The 16,066-nt window shown below is 54.8% G+C and overlaps 1 protein-coding gene across 1 annotated transcript in view; it reads left to right on the top strand.

The window, feature by feature from the left end:
- The window catches only part of PAXIP1 (PAX interacting protein 1), a 45,291-nt gene extending 32,978 nt beyond the window's left edge, over nucleotides 1–12,313 (top strand). Inside the window, 10 exon segments of the mRNA XM_077761667.1 lie at nucleotides 1–81; nucleotides 945–988; nucleotides 2,671–2,741; nucleotides 4,010–4,112; nucleotides 4,993–5,161; nucleotides 9,888–9,988; nucleotides 10,945–11,079; nucleotides 11,166–11,241; nucleotides 11,321–11,381; nucleotides 11,939–12,313. The exon segment at nucleotides 1–81 is cut by the window's left edge and continues 37 nt beyond it. Of these exon segments, the coding sequence (XP_077617793.1) occupies nucleotides 1–81; nucleotides 945–988; nucleotides 2,671–2,741; nucleotides 4,010–4,112; nucleotides 4,993–5,161; nucleotides 9,888–9,988; nucleotides 10,945–11,079; nucleotides 11,166–11,241; nucleotides 11,321–11,381; nucleotides 11,939–11,954 (857 nt within the window). The 3' untranslated portion in view covers nucleotides 11,955–12,313.
- Nucleotides 12,314–16,066: the final 3,753 nt, after the last annotated feature.

The following is a 16,066-nucleotide window of genomic DNA, read 5'->3' as shown; positions in this document are numbered from 1 at the left end:
AGCTCCACTACGGTCGCTACACGACGTTCAACCTGCAGGAGCCCTTTGCCCCGACCCCGCACCTGGTTTTGAATCTTCTGGGTAAGCGGGCGCACACGTCGGCAGATGGATCGGTGCAGGTGTCACACGTGCGTCCGCCGCCTTCACTTGCCGCCTTCTCTTTCTCCTGGGCCCCTCCCCGCAGCCTGCTCCTTCCCTGCCCGGTGGTTCCCGTGGGTGTGGTGCTCACACTGCCCTCTTACTACATGCTCGCGGACAGGAGCACTGCGGGCCTCTTCCGGCCGGCCTCCCCGCCAGCCCTCTCACGCGGCCGCCTGCATGCCTTCAGCTGTGGGCCAGCACTGCCTTCTCCCCTCTGCCCTTGCTGGGCGGGGGCAGGCCTGTGCGTGTGGCTGCTCGTCCTGGGCTGCGCTGAGACACTCGGCGGAATGCTCCAGAAAGCGCCTGTTCAGATGGCTTCCGCAGGCTGTTTCCAAAATGTTCATTGAGCTCAGTTTTCTGATGGCTCGTCCTCAAGTTAAGCCACAGTCTGCTTCCCGGGGACACATCTGCCCATTTGACTTGAGCTCTGGAAGCCTTACAAAGACTTTGTGGTCGGTCTTTGAAGCCGTCACCGCGGGCATCGTGCAGGGAGGTGTGCTGGTCCTTTGTGCGGGCCGGGGATGGCCGGGGAGGGGCTTCGCTCTGACCCCCGTGCTGCGCCTGGTCCTCGAGCTCCTCACCCGGGGAACCCCAGTACCTGAGCCCTGAGCACATGCCGCAGCTGCTTGCTGCCCTTCCTACGTTGTACTGAAAGCATTGGGTCAGTGTAAGCGTAGCGCTTAGGTTTGTCCTTAGTGAATGTCCGCTAAGCGCCCACGCCACCAGCCCCAGGAAAGGGCGTCACCAGTGGGCTTGTCTGATTCAGCAGTATATTGTCCTAAACACAACCCGTTTCCCTCTAGATGCCTGGAGGGTCCCGCTGAAGGTGTCGGCAGAGCTGCTGATGGTACGTGCTGCCCTGGCCCGGCGCCTCGCGCTGCCCCTGTCTTACAGGAACGCGGTAGGCAGTCGTGTGTGTACACTCAGAACTCCCCGAGTGATCTGTCGGCATAAAGAAGGCAGGTTGTGTTCTCCCCTGTCGTGCGCGTGCGGCACACTCCGGGTCCCTGTCCCTCAGTCGCTGGTACTGTCGTTGCTCTTGTGCCTGTGGGGAGCATGGCCCGCCCGGAGGCCTGTGAGCTGCTCGAGGCGCTTCAGGGAGAGAGCAGGGACGGATACACGCAGGGCGGGGGCCCCCTCACCATGGGGTCGTGTCCGGATCCCGGGTGGGGCCCGGCCCCGGGGCATGAGGCCGGATGCCAGTGGCTGTTGGCTCAGAAGCAAGGCCCGGCGGCCTTCCTGGAGGGGCTGTGTGCACCTGCGTCTCCCCGTGATAGCGGGACATGGTCTCCGGTTTCCCGTGTCACAGCAGCACCGACGCTGAGGAACTCCTGTCCGCACCATGGCTGATGTGCCTGTGCCGTGCTGGCAGCGCTCTCGATGCTGGCGGCCGTGAGGTATAGGGCTTTAGGGTATCAAACACCCCTGCGTTCTTACTAAGGGGCTTGAGTCACGTGCCCGCTGATTTTCAGCACCTGCTTCGGCGCCACAGAGGCGACTGGGGTTTGTGTCCCATGAGCAGTGAGCCGAGGGGAGCCCTCCTTTCGGGGCCACCAGGCAACATCCAGCCTGTGTCCCCAGATGACCCGCCCTGCTTGCTTTCTGCCTCTGACCCAGGAGCTGCTGAGACCCGTCCAGAGCCCTGCGGGGGCCTGTGGGCCGACAATCACACGCTCCCGTGTTTGCTCTGCTGAAACCCCGAGTTCTGGTTTTCATAAAGCACGGCCGCCTCTGACACATGAGCAGAAGCAAAGATCCTGACTCACTTGGCGGGGAGCGAGGTGGTGGTGGCCTTTGGGGCGAAGATGGGAAAGCAGTCACGTTCCACCCGTCCCCCCACCTGACCCCAGGGGCCCGGACATCCGGTTCTCCCATGGATTCGTGTCTGTCACCTCAGAGCCACTGGCGTTAGGGACTCAGGGGCTGGTTTACCTTTGTTCCTCATTGCCGCCGACATGCAAAGTTTGGAGACTGCGGAGCTGAGGGTTGTGTCTTTGTTGGGTGAGGGTCAGAGGAGGGAGAGCCCAGCCCCGTGCCGGACGGTCTACATGCCTCCTGTATTTGCTGGGGACACGCTGACCTTGTGTTTGGTTGTCTGGATACGGCAGCGGGGTTGAGGGAGTGTGAACGTGAATGCACAAGACGGACGCGGTACAGCACGGGAAACGTGTGCGGGGCGGCCCGGGCCCCTGCCGTGCTTCTCTGGCCCGGCCGGCGGTGCTGCGGTGCGTCGGGGACGCGTTTGTGAGCCGCCACAGGCCACGTTTCTGCGGGAGGAGCAGCCACGTCGTGGGGGCGTAATTGCAGGGAGCGTGTTTTCCAATTCCCGCGTCGGGACAGCAGCTGACACAGGAATGAGCGCGGCCATGTGGGAGCCGGGACGGGGTGGGGGGGGGGCAGGTGACAGGCCCCCGGCAAAGCCCCCTTGCCCCTGGCCGGCGTCCTCCTCGCTGCCGTCCAGGCACCGCGTGGCCTCCCCGCAGCGGACACGTGCGGGGCCGACTGACGCGGACGCCGCTTTGATTCCAGGGCGTGAGGCTGCCTCCCAAACCGAAGCAGAATGAGGTGACCAATGTGCAGCCTTCTTCCAAAAGAGCCAGGTACGGGCGCCCTTCCCGCCGCTACGGCTGGGGTTCTCCGCAGGCCTCGGTCCCAGCGGGGGAGGCTTCTGAACGTTTTCACGGAAGGTAGGATCCACTCCTTGTTGTTCCACAGCTTGATCATGCCGCGCGCGTCTCATTGCCGGACCTGAGAGGTGAACACAAGTCTTGCTCCTTAAAAAAAACAAAACTTTAATTTTTAAATTTATTTTTATTATTTCTAAGTTTACTCATTTTTGAGAGTGAGAGAGAGCAAGCAGGGGAAGGGGAGAGAGAGAGGGAGACACAGAATCCGAAGCAGCTCCAGGCTCTGAGCTGTCAGCACAGATCCATGCAGGGCTTGAACTCACGAACCACAAGATCATGACCTGAGCCAGAGTCAGACGCTTAACTGACTGACCCACCCAGGCGCCCTGAACCTTTTTATTTTTAAGCAAAGCCGCGCCAGCACCGCGTCCCTGGTGCGTGCACAGCAGGGCCAGAGCCCCCGGAAGGACGTGTGCGGCGGCGGCCGTCTACCCTGCAAACACCTGGCTGGCCAGGGCGGGTCATTTGATTCGTAGGGCAGGGCAGGTGCAGGGCGAGCAGGGAGCTTTCCCTTCCTTCTTGAGTCTGAAAGCCGTGACCTCCGAGCTGGACTTGGTGAAGCACAGGGGACCGGCCCTGGCTGTCCTTGCAGTCACCAGCTTCCCTCGCCTCGCCCCTGCCCTGCATCAGGCCTGTTGCACCCCTACATCATGGTCTGTGTTCCGGAAGCGTTTAGGAACGTCTTGGTCATGTGATGACGTGTCTTTAAAATGGTTATGAAAATGCCACAAATAAGCCTTAAAAAATTATTTTACCTAAATGGCCTCAAACGTAGCTATGTTGAAATGAAATGAGGTCTCATTTAAAGTGTGTGCTTAAGTCAGTGGCTTGCTCCGTGCCTTCTGCTGTACGGGCAGGGGCGGGTGCCTGCGGGAGCACAGGCCCGCGAGGGACGCCTCCCCCGGCAAGCCAAAGCACCTACTTGATCTTGTGAAAGCCTGTGGAGACCTTTGTGATGGGGGGAGGGGCAGTGAGGAAGAGGGGGTGCGCCCAAGCTCCTCGGTCTCCAGGGTGACCGCCTAAAGGCAGGAAGGTCAGGTGCCTCGTGCTTTCCCCTCACAGAAAAACCCCCACACGCTTCAAGCCCTGAAAGCCTGTGCAAGCTATTAGAGTCTGTTGTTTGCTAACCGACATTTTTAAGTAAGCGATAGTCACTTGTTTATTCTGTATTTATTTTACAGAATTGAAGATCTACCGCCTCCCACAAAAAAGTTAACACCAGAATTGACCCCTTTTGTGCTTTTCACTGGATTCGAGCCTGTGCAAGTTCAACAGTATATTAAGGTGAAAGGATAGTGTACATTCCGGGGGTTTAGTGCTCTTCCTGTGTGCACATGCTTGCTTTAGCTCGCGGTGTGTCAGGGTAACACCAGCAACGTGCGGTCATGATCGTCTTCGTGGCGTACGGTTAGGAAGTAGCAGTAGTCGTTTCTGTAGTCAAGTTGTCATTAAATCGTATGTGATTTTTCACCTCGCTCTGTGCTTTTCATACTTGTACGTTTAGACACTTGCCTTCTTATCAGTAGAAAGTATGACTTGGGTGAGTAGACCAGGACCCACTTGTGCAGTCCTGTGAACACGAGCAACTGCTCGAATGTGCTCGGCCCAGATGCCCCGGCACCCAGTTCTCCTGGGCAGGCGCGGGGCAGCCCTGTGCTGGTGTTCGGGCAGGAACGGGGGACACAGCCGTCCGTGCGCTTCTGAAGTAACAACAGCACAAGGGCGGGTTCTCACCCTGCTGTCGTTCCGGTGGGGGGGGGTGGGGGCGTCAAGGGTGATCATCGGCCTGTGTCACGTGGGCTTCGTTCATTGTACCTCTCGGGTTTTTAAGGAGAACAGTTATAAATGCCGTCAGTTTAGTACGGTTTAATTTCTTTACTTTAAAAATCGAGTGTAGTTACCGAGGTCTTTTCTAGATGCTCATGTCTCCTCAGGCACTTCTGCTGTAATTTTTATAAACAGGGACTCTGTTAATGCACCTCATTAACACCCGTTGCAGCTTCGAAAGTCTGGGCGTGGTCACGCCTTTTCATGAAATGTGCTGCCTTGTTCTCCGGACATGCACCCGGGCGCTGTGTGCGCCGTCTCCCAGCTCGGGCCGGAGCAGTGCGCCGTGCTGTCGTGCGGCCCCACGCTCACCTCCGCTCTGTGCCCCTCCCTCCAGAAGCTCTACATCCTCGGGGGCGAGGTCGCCGAGTCTGCGCAGAAATGCACACACCTCATCGCCAGCAAAGTGACCCGCACGGTGAAGTTCCTGACGGCCATCTCCGTGGTGAAGCACATTGTGACGCCCGACTGGCTGGAAGAGTGTTTCAAGTGTCAGGCGTTTATTGGTACGTAGCGGCGGCTGCAGCTCCTTTTTAATGTGGAAAACCAACATTTGTTTTCTCCAGTTTCTCTCCACCTCCATCCCAACAAACCCCTCGTTTGCTTTTTTCCCTCTTGATGACTCAGTTAAATTTATAAATTGCTTCCACATGCCAGCGAATCATCTGGGGGTCCACACACTGAGGGAAACGGGGCCTCTGCCTCTCTGCTTGCGGCTCCAACACGTGTGCTCCGGTGCGATGCTCACGTGCAACGCGCGGTAAAGGGACAGCATCCCGGCACGGCTGTGACTGCGGGCGCCGGCCGAGGGCTGGCCGTCCGCCCAGGTGGGCACGCTTAGAGCAGCAGAGCGCGCCCAGGCTTGTTAGGCGGATCAGCAGCAGTGCGAACCCCTCCTCCCCGATGTGGTGCTCCCAGCCCGCACGCCCCCACACGCACGGCCTGAGCCCTCTCCCCGCGGTGCTGAGACTCCGCTCCCTCGGGGCCCACGCCCCATCACGTGGCATCAACAGCAGTCACCAGCTCCCGCCCCCCGCCCGCCGCATCGGGGCACACCCACTCCTGTGTTTTTTTCCGCAGCCACCTGCCCCCTGCACTGGGCTTTCCTCCAGCTTCTCAGCCGCACCTGCCTGCTTGCCCCTGGGGTAGGGGTGACGCGGATGCACCAGGCCAGCAGACCTTCCGGTCCTCACTGCCCTCACGCTCTGACCTGACTTAGCCCTGATGGGGACAAGTCATCATATTGCAGGTCCACATGGTTTTCTCAGCCACTGGTATTTAAACCTGATTCAGTCTTTCCTGTAAAAAAATTAATAGAAAGCAGGTATATTTTAAAGTTCACACAGTCTAATACACAGATGAGAAATTAGGATCCAGCAGACACTCAGGTTTGTTGATTATAGCAAAGCTAAACCAAACTTAAAGTTTCATGATGTTCTATCCAAGTCAGTCATAAGAAAGAACCATTTATGTGAAAATCAATAATGAAGACGACAGCTGAATTCTCAACTACGATAGTAGAGTCGGTGCCCGTAATTCCTGGGGCTCCTGCCTGCAGAGCGGCTTCCGACACCGGGCTCCTGAGCACGGAGCCATCGCTCCCAGAGGAAGCAGGGCCGGGCTCCTGTGAGTCTCCGGTCCTGTCCCGTCGGCCGATCCGTACGCACCCTCGTGTGCATCTGGAAAACCTCGTTCTGCGTGTGCGCAGTGTGAAGAGCCCGTGTTAACACCTGCTCTTGGCCCCTCACACCGAGCGCCTGGCCGGCCGCGCATCACTGACACTGAATGAGGCCGCCGGGTCCCGTGTGGCCTCTTCCGGGAGTGCGGGTGTGCTCGGCGCTGGGGCCTTTGAGACCAGGGTCCCCAGCAGAGCATGAATGTGTGGGAGGATTCACACTACACAGACCACAGAAAGGAACCTGTGTCTGGTGTGGCCTGATGGAGGCCCGGCGTGGCCCTGCTCTCTGGGCTGTCCCCACCGTGCACGTCTCTGCGGGCACTGCGGAAGCTTGGTGGGAAAGCTGTGGCAAGTGGCCAGACTCTCAGATGCAGAGTCCACAAGTAACGAGGTCAACTGCAGAGGCTTTCCATTGAAATTCTTGCTTTTGTTCTTAAAAGATGTTACTGAAATAACAAACGCAGGCAGAAGAAAACGTCTGTAGAAACAATTAAACCTAGAGATTAGCTCCCAGTTTTTGGTAAGAGTTGTAAAATTTAGGAGACAGGTGCTTCCTTCAGTGAAATTTGAGTTGCTTGAATTCCCAAGTTTGCCAGTTTGTGACTCATGGTGGTTCTGTCTTTTTATCAAGTTTACAGCATTTCCTACGTCACCCAAGTTTTGGTTGACGGTCTTGTTGCTCGTATAACTGTTGATCTCCGAGGGTTAGAAGGTGGCTTAGTTGTGGTGTACACGCTTACGTGTTCTGTAGTAACTATTCAGACATGTCACATTTGAGCTCCACGTTTCCAGACACGAGAATTTTCCCACTTTATAAAAATGGCCTTCTCTAGACAGCCCACAGTTGGGACTCCTACAGCACGTGTCCTCCTCAGAGTGGGTGGCTTTTGTCACTTCATGACACGCACGTAAGCCTCCTGCCTGTCCTCTCCTCGCTTCACAGCTCCTCCCTGTTTGGCATTGAACAATGTTCCATTGTCTGAATGGACCACCGTTTATCTGTTCACCTACTGAAGGGTGTCGTGGCTGCTTCTGAGTTCTGAGAATTACGAATACCGCCACTGCCGTCACTCGTTAGCTTGTGTGTGGATGTGCATTTTCAACTCCTTTGAGTCAATGCCAGGGGTGGGATCGCTGGACTGTATGGAAAAAGTATGTTTGGCTCTGTTAGGAAACCACCAGGCTGCCTTCCAAGCTGGCTGCCCCGCTTTGCCTTCCCGCCAGCACTGGAGGAGAGGTCCTGCTGCCCCACATCCTTGCTGGCATTTGCCGTTGTCAGGGTTTGGAATTTCCACCATTTTAGCGGCTGTCGAGGGGTGATCTCATTGCTGTAATTTGCACTTCGGTAACACTGTCTTCCGTGGTGCCATGTCCGTTTAGATGTTTTGCCCATTTCTTTTTTTTTTTTAATTTTTAATGTTTTTTTATTTATTTCTAGGAGAGAGAGAGAGAGAGACAGCGTGAGCAGGGGAGGGTCAGAGAGAGAGGGAGATACAGACTCTGAAACAGGCTCCAGGCTCTGAGCTGGCAGTCAGCACAGAGCCCGACGCGGGGCTCGAACCCACGAACCGCGAGATCATGACCTAAGCGAAAGTCGGATGCTTAACCGACTAAGCCACCCAGGCGCCCCTGTTTTGCCCATTTCTTAATTGGGTTGTCATCTTACGAGGTCTTGGTATATTTTATATGGCAGTCCTTTAATCAGTTGTGTCTTTTGGAATACTTTCTCCCAGTGTGTGGCTTGTCTTCACATGTTTTTGACATGGTCTTTCACAGAGTAGAAGTTTTCCATTTTATTTTTTAAATTTTTTTAACGTTGCGAGAAAGAGCGAGTAGTAGCAGGGAACGGGCAGAGAGAAAGGGAGACACAGAATCGGAAGCAGGCTTCAGGATCTGAGCTGTCAGCACAGAGTCCAACATGAGGCTCGAACCCACGAACTGTGAGATTGTGACCGGAGCCAAAGTTGGACGCTTAACCGACTGAGCCACGCAGGTGCCCCAGAAGTTTTCAGTTTCAATGGAGTCCAGGTTATCAATTATTTCTTCCATGGATCGTGTGTTTGGTGTTGTATCTAAAGTCATTGCCACATTCGGGGTCATCCAGATTTTTCTCCTCTGTTCTAGGAGATGTATGGTTTGTGTTTACACTGAGGCCGGTGATACACGGAGAAGGCTGTGCGGTCCGTGTCTAGATTCAGTGTCTTGCATGTAGACGTCGGTTGTTGGAAGACGGCCTTCGCTCAGTCATACTTACTGCCTTTTTGCACCGTTGTTAAAAACCACTTTAACCGTTTCTCTGCTCTGTCTTTGGGCTTCTCTCCGTTGGTCTATTTATTCTTTCTCCAGCGCCACCCGGTCTTGATTGCTGGGGCGTTGAGGTCGGTCAGTGGCAGCCCCCTGCGTCCCCACCCTTCAGTGTGGGGCTGGCTGCCCTGGGCCTTTGCCCTCCCTGTAAACTTCAGGGTCACTTCGTTGGTACATGTGAATGGTTTGTGTTTAATACATATTTTAAAACATTTCTCTTTGCCAAAAGTTTAAGTTTCTCCAGAATAGTGACCTTAGGTTATCTGGAGTAATTACTACCTGAATTTTTGCTTTCAGATTCATTTCCTTGATCCAACTTTTAGCTTTTTATGGATTTTTTTATAAACATGTTTGGCTTTTGAATTAGAATCTTTTGCATTTTTTTTAAACAATCCCCAAGTTACCAAACAGCTGCAGGTATAGTCAGATGGCTGCTCTCTCCCGCACCGTCACGCCTGACCACGTGCGTGTGGCCCACGGAAGAGGACTCTGCCTGACGGCCCGGCGCAGCCCTCGAAGTCGGGGTCTGCTGCCGCAGTCTCGCTGCAGACCTCATTGGGCTCTGCCTGGTCGTCCCAGCGATGTCCTTCCCTAAAGCTGGGGGGGAGGGGGGACCCACAAGCTAGGGCGCTCGTGACGCTACTGGGTCATTACTGCAAACTGAGGGAGGCGGGCTGTCCTGCCGTGAGGAACCTGTGTGAAGCTTCAGACGCTTTGTGATCTTTCCATTTTCTTAAAACATGACCTGAGAAGTCTGAGGAAGCATGAAAACCCCCCAAATCCTGTAAGCTGTGCGGAGCCGTTCTAAGGTGCTGCACACGGTCATATGTTTAAAGAGAGTACGTTTTTGCTAACGGGCCATCACGTCACGGAGTCTGAGACTTGGGGTGTTTCACACGCATGTTGGGGGTGACGCTGGTTCCGAGCTGGTCGCTCTGGTCCCCGTGAACTCCCTGAAACAGTGCGCAGTGGTGGCGGGGAGGGGCCCCTACCGCTCCGTCCATCTTCTCCGAAGCACTGTGAACCCGGAGGTCAGGACCCAGCGTGTAGCAGCAGCCCGTCCTTCATCTGCTCTGGCTGTTTACGGGGCACAGCGACAGGTGATGGCGACGGGTCAGAACTCATAGCTTCCCGGGGAAACTGAGCCTCGGGCGACGGGCACCTGGCTGGCGGCGAGACTTCCGGGGCGGATCGCATGCCCTGGGTTCCCGAGTCTGCACTCTGTTGAGTGGGCGGCTCTTGTCTTCCAGATGAGCAGAACTACCTCCTCCGCGACGCCGAGGCCGAGGTGCTGTTCTCCTTCAGTCTGGAAGAGTCCTTGAAGAGGGCGCACGCCGCTCCGCTCTTCAAGGTACGCCTGGAAGGGGACCGTCCCCGTGGAGTTCTGGTGGCACGGCTGGAGGGGACGCACCCGGTGGGGGGAGGGGGGCCGTGCACGTCCCAGGGTCCCTGCGGCATCCGGAGCCCCGTGCCCTGCTGTCCTTCAGCGCGATGCACCTGGGCCGTCAAAGGGCATCGTGAAGAATGATTTAATTGGTGTGAGACATTTAAGTTGATTTTTCTGCTTTTAACAAATCTGCGCTGCGTGACGCTCTTCTCAGTAAACGCACGCTCAGCTGGAGAAGAAGATTCTTGGGAGGGTATTAGTCGAGTGTGTGTGCGTAACTCAAGACGGAAGGTCTTTAAACATCTGTTATAAGCCACTTTGCTACAAACCCCTGTGGAAGCTGCTGTTCTTACACTTAAGGAAACGAGCTGAGGCAGGAGCCTGCTGCCAGGGCGCATCTCCCCCGAACCGACGGAGTTTTCCAGACGTTAGTTCTTTTCTTACAAGCAGTTTAAAACCGTGCTTCACGAGATGCTTGAGAGCAGAGGCGCGGGGAAATTGAATCTTAACCGTCAGAATCATCTCCTAGTCGGAGCCCCAACCCGGCGCAGGTAGTGGAGAGAGTACAGGCGCCGTGCCTGCCTCTCGTCTCAGATGAGGGCGGACGATATGCTGCTAACTCAGAATTCTGCCGAAAGGGAGAAGTGCTTACCCTGTTCCCCCTGATCCCACAGTTCTTCACGGCTGTTAGGAATGTCCGTTCCACTCACTTTCACTCCCCACAGGTGGAACCTGACACAGGAAACGCTGTTTTGTTCCGGACTCTTCCCCCCAGGCCCATTTCCGGCTGGGGGCTTCTGGGGGGCGAGGGTACGTCTGTAACCTCACGAAACCACACATTTTGTCCGAACCCTCAGGGTAGAATTTATGAAAAACGCCATAGCCTGACGATTCAGAGTGCACTTTCCTTCTGTTTTTAGGCAAAGTACTTCTATATCACGCCTGGAATCTGCCCGAGCCTGTCGACCATGAAGGCGATCGTGGAATGTGCGGGGGGAAGAGTATTGTCCAAACAGCCGTCGTTCCGGAAGCTCGTGGAGCACAAGCAGAATAAGGTGGATGGAAGGAAAATGAGCCGACTCCTCGCCACCCCGATGAGCGTCACTGGTCGGTGACCGATAAACTCCCTTTCTTTTCCCAGAGCTTGTCAGAAATCATCTTGATATCCTGCGAGAACGACCTGCACTTGTGCCGGGAGTACTTCGCCCGGGGCATAGGTACGGCGGGCACAGGCTGGGGCCGTGTGAACGCGCGTGGCGCCGCCGCCGTCCTCATGGTCCACCCCCTGTCTTTCAGACGTCCACAACGCGGAGTTCGTGCTCACCGGAGTGCTCACGCAGACGCTGGACTATGAGTCATATCCTTTTTCTGGAAGCGGTCCGGGCCGAAGCCCTGTCCCCACAGGCTTGGAGCAGGATGGGCCCGGGGGTTCTGGCCCGAGTCCATCAGGGAGGCCGACTGGACGCTGCCCGGGCCGTGAGCACCTGCCTTCATAAAGTCTGGGCTCATAGATCTTTTCCAGACTTTTCTAAACCATCGTAAATGCCCAGTCTGTGCCACCTTGACTCTCAGAAAGAACTGCCTAGAAGTCAGCTGGGTGATTTGTGGGTGACCCCTCGGAGGCCTGGTTTCCTGTCAGGGGACAGAACGGGGCCTGCCTTGTGGCTGAGAGGGGCCCCCGGCACCCTCCGCGGGGTCGCCCCGCTGGCTCCGGCGTGTGGGCCGTGGGAGTCTGCGGGGCGCGGGGAAAGCCCCCTGGGATCCGGACGGGCAGCAGGCCTGGCTGGTGCAGGCGGGTCAGGAAACAGGCTCAGGGTTCTGCTAGACAGCCCCGGTCGCCAGCTGTCCAGAGTTGGGGTCCCGGGGCTCTTACCTGGCCTCGTGTCTGAAGCGTGTTTTCCTCAACAAGCCTACCTATAAATTTAACTGATGGGACCTGCGCGGTGACCGGAGTCCCGGCCGCGCCGCACGGGACGGACCTGCTTCCTGCAGAGGCCGGCGTGTGAGCGGGAAGACGAGTAGATCATCTATGCTGCATCTCTTTAAGATGTGTGATTTTATTCTGAGGAAACATAAATTATGTTGTGTAATATATGAATTTATGAGCCCACATTAGGTTTTATGATTCATTTGCCAGGTTTTTAAAATGTTTTCACAACACTGTTAACAGAATTTCAGCTACAAATAAAATGATGTAAATAAAAACCTTGCTATCTCTAAATTATGGATGTTAAAGATTTGAAATGTTTTGTACTTTATTTTTATTTCTTATACTCTTTTCTTTTATATTGANATTTACGTCAAACCGTATCACATTTTACGTAATTGCTAGAGAAAATACATTCTGAGTTTTCTCCCAAAGAAATAACGTCTGGAAGGCAGCCATTCTCTGCCAGTGTAACAGCCCCCAAGCAGAGGTTTACCCAGAACACTCAGTGGTCCCTGCAGCACAGGCGCCGGCCGGCCAGACCTTTGACACCATATATCCGTCCTGCTCGCACCCACACGTGGCTCTCACACCCTTCCTGTTGGATTGTGGGTACAATAACGAGAGACCACTGCCTTAGGAGTCAGTCCGTCCTAACGCATTTTGTATGCTGCCCTCCCCAGTGCAGGGGTGTGTCAAGCAGCACCACCCCAGGGCTGCTCTTACCACGTGCATCTGGGGTGTTCAGAATTTGCTTCCGTAACGGTTTCTGAAACGTCTTCCTAGAAAGAGTTGTGACCCCCTTGATGGTTTATTCTTTGATTGTACAGCCCCTACAGTTGAATTCCTGAACTCGGTTTCGGTGGAACACCTGCATTAAAAACGTGAACGCAGAATGAACTCACTTCCATGTTGGGAATTCCCAGTGCCCCCGTAGGGCTTGCTTTGGTGACGGTCACACACAGGACGCCATTTCCCAGTGTTTGCTGGGGTGGGACCACGCAGAGCCCCTACAGACGAGCGGAGGTCACCACACGCTTCATAGCTTTAAAGTGTATGGGTCAGTGTCTTCAAGTGATTCTCCCCCGTCTAGCCCTTGACCTTCTGTGTGATTTCCCGGCGACCTGCCCAGTCACCGTGTGGGCACACCCTCAGTCTTGGCGTGACCAATGGATTTATTGTCCACCACAAGTGTTTACCTTGAGCTCTTTAAGCATGCCTTAAAAGCAGTGCATATCCTGGTATTTACTTGTATTTCTAACAGATTTTTAACAAAAGGTGCCTGCTTTTAAGCTAATGATTTTGTATCTAAGCAGACTTAGAAATTCTTACCTGCCTGGGCACCTTAGTTGGTTAAGCATCTGATTTGACTTCAGCTCAGGTCACGGATTTCATGGTTGGTGATTTCAAGCCCTGCATTGGGCTCTATGCTGACAGCGTGGAGGCTGCTTGGGATTCTCTCTCTCTTTCCTTCTCTCTCTCAAAACAAAAAAGCACCTGTAGAATCAACCATTCCCTCTCACATGCCATAGTTGGAATGTGTGTCACTACGAACTTGGATTCTATAAAATCTTGAAAGGGAAGCAGCATTTCATAATTGAGAGTGCGATTTCGATTCTGAACACCGCCTCCTGCTTCCATGCCCAAAAGCCAAGGTGCAGACAGAGCGTCCTGCATCCGTCCAGTCTACAGCAGAGACAGCGTCTGGTTAAGCAGCAAGTATGACTGATTTGACTAACCTTTCAATTAGTGTTTTTTTCCAAAAGCTGCCAAGAAATAATCCTTAAACACCCCAGGAGCTGTCTGCGGCCAGCTGGCTCGCACAGCTGCTGAGCACGGATTTGGTGGCTCAGGAAGCTCCCCATGAATGTGTAAGAATAGAGACTTCAGGTAGATGCTTCCTACAGAAGTTGATTAGAAAAGTTATTTCCTCATAAGAAAAGGAAGTCTTAATTCTGTTTTGTCTGTCTCAAGGTTAACAGGAATGACATGTGCAACTGAAAATTCCTAGTAGCCACATTGACATTTAAAGAATTTTTAAAGGTTTGTAATTGTATGTAACACCAGTCTATCTAAAATACCGTTCCAGCTACAAGTCATCAATATTTTAGAAAATTATTGCGACGGGTGGGTTTTTGGTGCTGTCTTTAAAATGCATTCTATATTTTATACTTAGGGCGCATCTCGATTCTGACAGTAAATTTGCTTAGAAATATTTTCTCTAGGGGCACCTGGGTGGCTCAGTCAGTTAAGCGTCCGACTTCGGCTCAGGTCATGATCTCACAGCTTGTGGGCTCGAGTCCTGCGTCGGGCTCTGTGCTGACAGCTCAGAGCCTGCTTTGGATTCTGTGTCTCCCTTTCTCGCAGCCTCTTTCCCACTCACACTCTGTCTCTTTCTCTGAAAAATAAACATGAAAAAAATTTAAAAAATATTTTCTCTGTATTTCGATTTCATACCACTTATGGCTTAAAAAGATGTGCCCACGTTACTCTAAGCAGGAATGTTTTCCAGCAACAAAGTTAGTGCCCACTTTTAAGTTAAAGCTAACGCTAAATAAGATGAAAACTCAGCGCCTCACCTACACGAGTTCATTTCCGTGCCCGGGGACCAGGCGTGGCTGTCGCGTCTGAGGGGCCGGCAGCCCCCTGTGCGGGCTCCTTTTGGCACCGCGAGTGCCGGTGAGGAGGTGGACGGTCCATCTGAGAAGCTTTCAAGATTGCTTCTCTGCGTAGAGTCCCTGGAATCGCCAAAGGGGTGTCCGCCTGGGTAGGTGCGGGGAGTCGGGAAGTGGAAGAAAGCCTGCGCATCCTCACGGTCATCGGGAAAGGATGGACATGTTTTAATCCCCATCTGGTGACTGCAGAAAGAACGGCTAAGGGGGACCGGCCGCACGATGACACAGCTTCAAACCCCGTGGCTTGCAAGTGATCAAGGCCCCTGGAAACGGCCCAGAGACGGGGGGCAAAGCCCCCCAACCCAGGTGCCCGCGCTCCCGGGAAGCCCTCCAGAGTCCCCGGTGTGCGCCGAAGTAAAAAGTGTGCAGTTAGGGTCTGCGAATCGGCTGCTTCTGCACACCACCGCCGACTGCATCCCCACGTCTGTTCCATCCGCCGCCGCACGCCGTGCAGGCCCCATCCCTGTTCCCGTCACACCCGCCGCTGACGGCCACCCCAGACTGCCGTGGTGGCACGTCCCCTCTGGCTGTCCCCCGCCTCACCGCCTGTCCGCACGCCCCCCGCCCCGTCGGCTGCTGACCCGCACAGATGGTCACGTCTGTCCTTCCCCCTTCCCGCCCGCCTCATCTCCTTGCTTCCTGTCTCTTCCCCTCCCCCGCCCTCCGGTCGCACAGTCCCACTAAGGAGAAAGTGCCGCTTGAAGTCCTGATGCCCGTGACGTCCCCACCCAGCCCCTTGGCCTGTCGCTCCCATCGGCCGCACACAGCTGCTCCCGCTGCTCTGGGCACAGGGCCCCCCCGCTCTGTCCAGCAGCCTCCCCTGCCCACTCCCCTGCACAGCCTGTCCTGCTTCCCTCCGATCCTGTGTCAAAAATGCCTTTGAGGCATGCGCTTGTCTGCATAAGCAATAAAGCAGAAACTGGTAAAAAAAAAATTAAAACCTTTTGGGTGTCAAAAGAAACAACCAACAGTGAAAGGGCAACCTGCTGAAGGAGAGAAAACATTTGCCAATCCTGTGTCAGACAAGGAGCTCCAACCTAGAGAATATAAAGACTACAATTCCGCCGCAACAGAAAACCTGAATTTAAAGTGGACGAAGGACTTGAATAGCTCTTTCTCCAAAGATGAATGACCAGTAAGATGCTCGGTATCCCTCGTCATCAGGGAAATGGGAATCACAGCCGCAGTGAGACACCCCTCACACCCGTCAGATGGGTGCTATCAAAAAAAAAAAAAAAGAAAAGAAGAAGAGCAAGGATGTAGAGTAGCTGCCCCNCCGTGACGTCCCCACCCAGCCCCTTGGCCTGTCGCTCCCATCGGCCGCACACAGCTGCTCCCGCTGCTCTGGGCACAGGGCCCCCCCGCTCTGTCCAGCAGCCTCCCCTGCCCACTCCCCTGCACAGCCTGTCCTGCTTCCCTCCGATCCTGTGTCAAAAATGC

The sequence above is a fragment of the Crocuta crocuta genome, unplaced genomic scaffold, assembly GCF_008692635.1.
Source record: "Crocuta crocuta isolate KB4526 unplaced genomic scaffold, BGI_CrCroc_1.0 scaffold408, whole genome shotgun sequence".
Lineage (NCBI taxonomy): Eukaryota > Metazoa > Chordata > Mammalia > Carnivora > Hyaenidae > Crocuta > Crocuta crocuta.
Note: the sequence above shows the minus strand (reverse complement) of the source record. Positions and strands in the feature narration are given on the sequence as shown.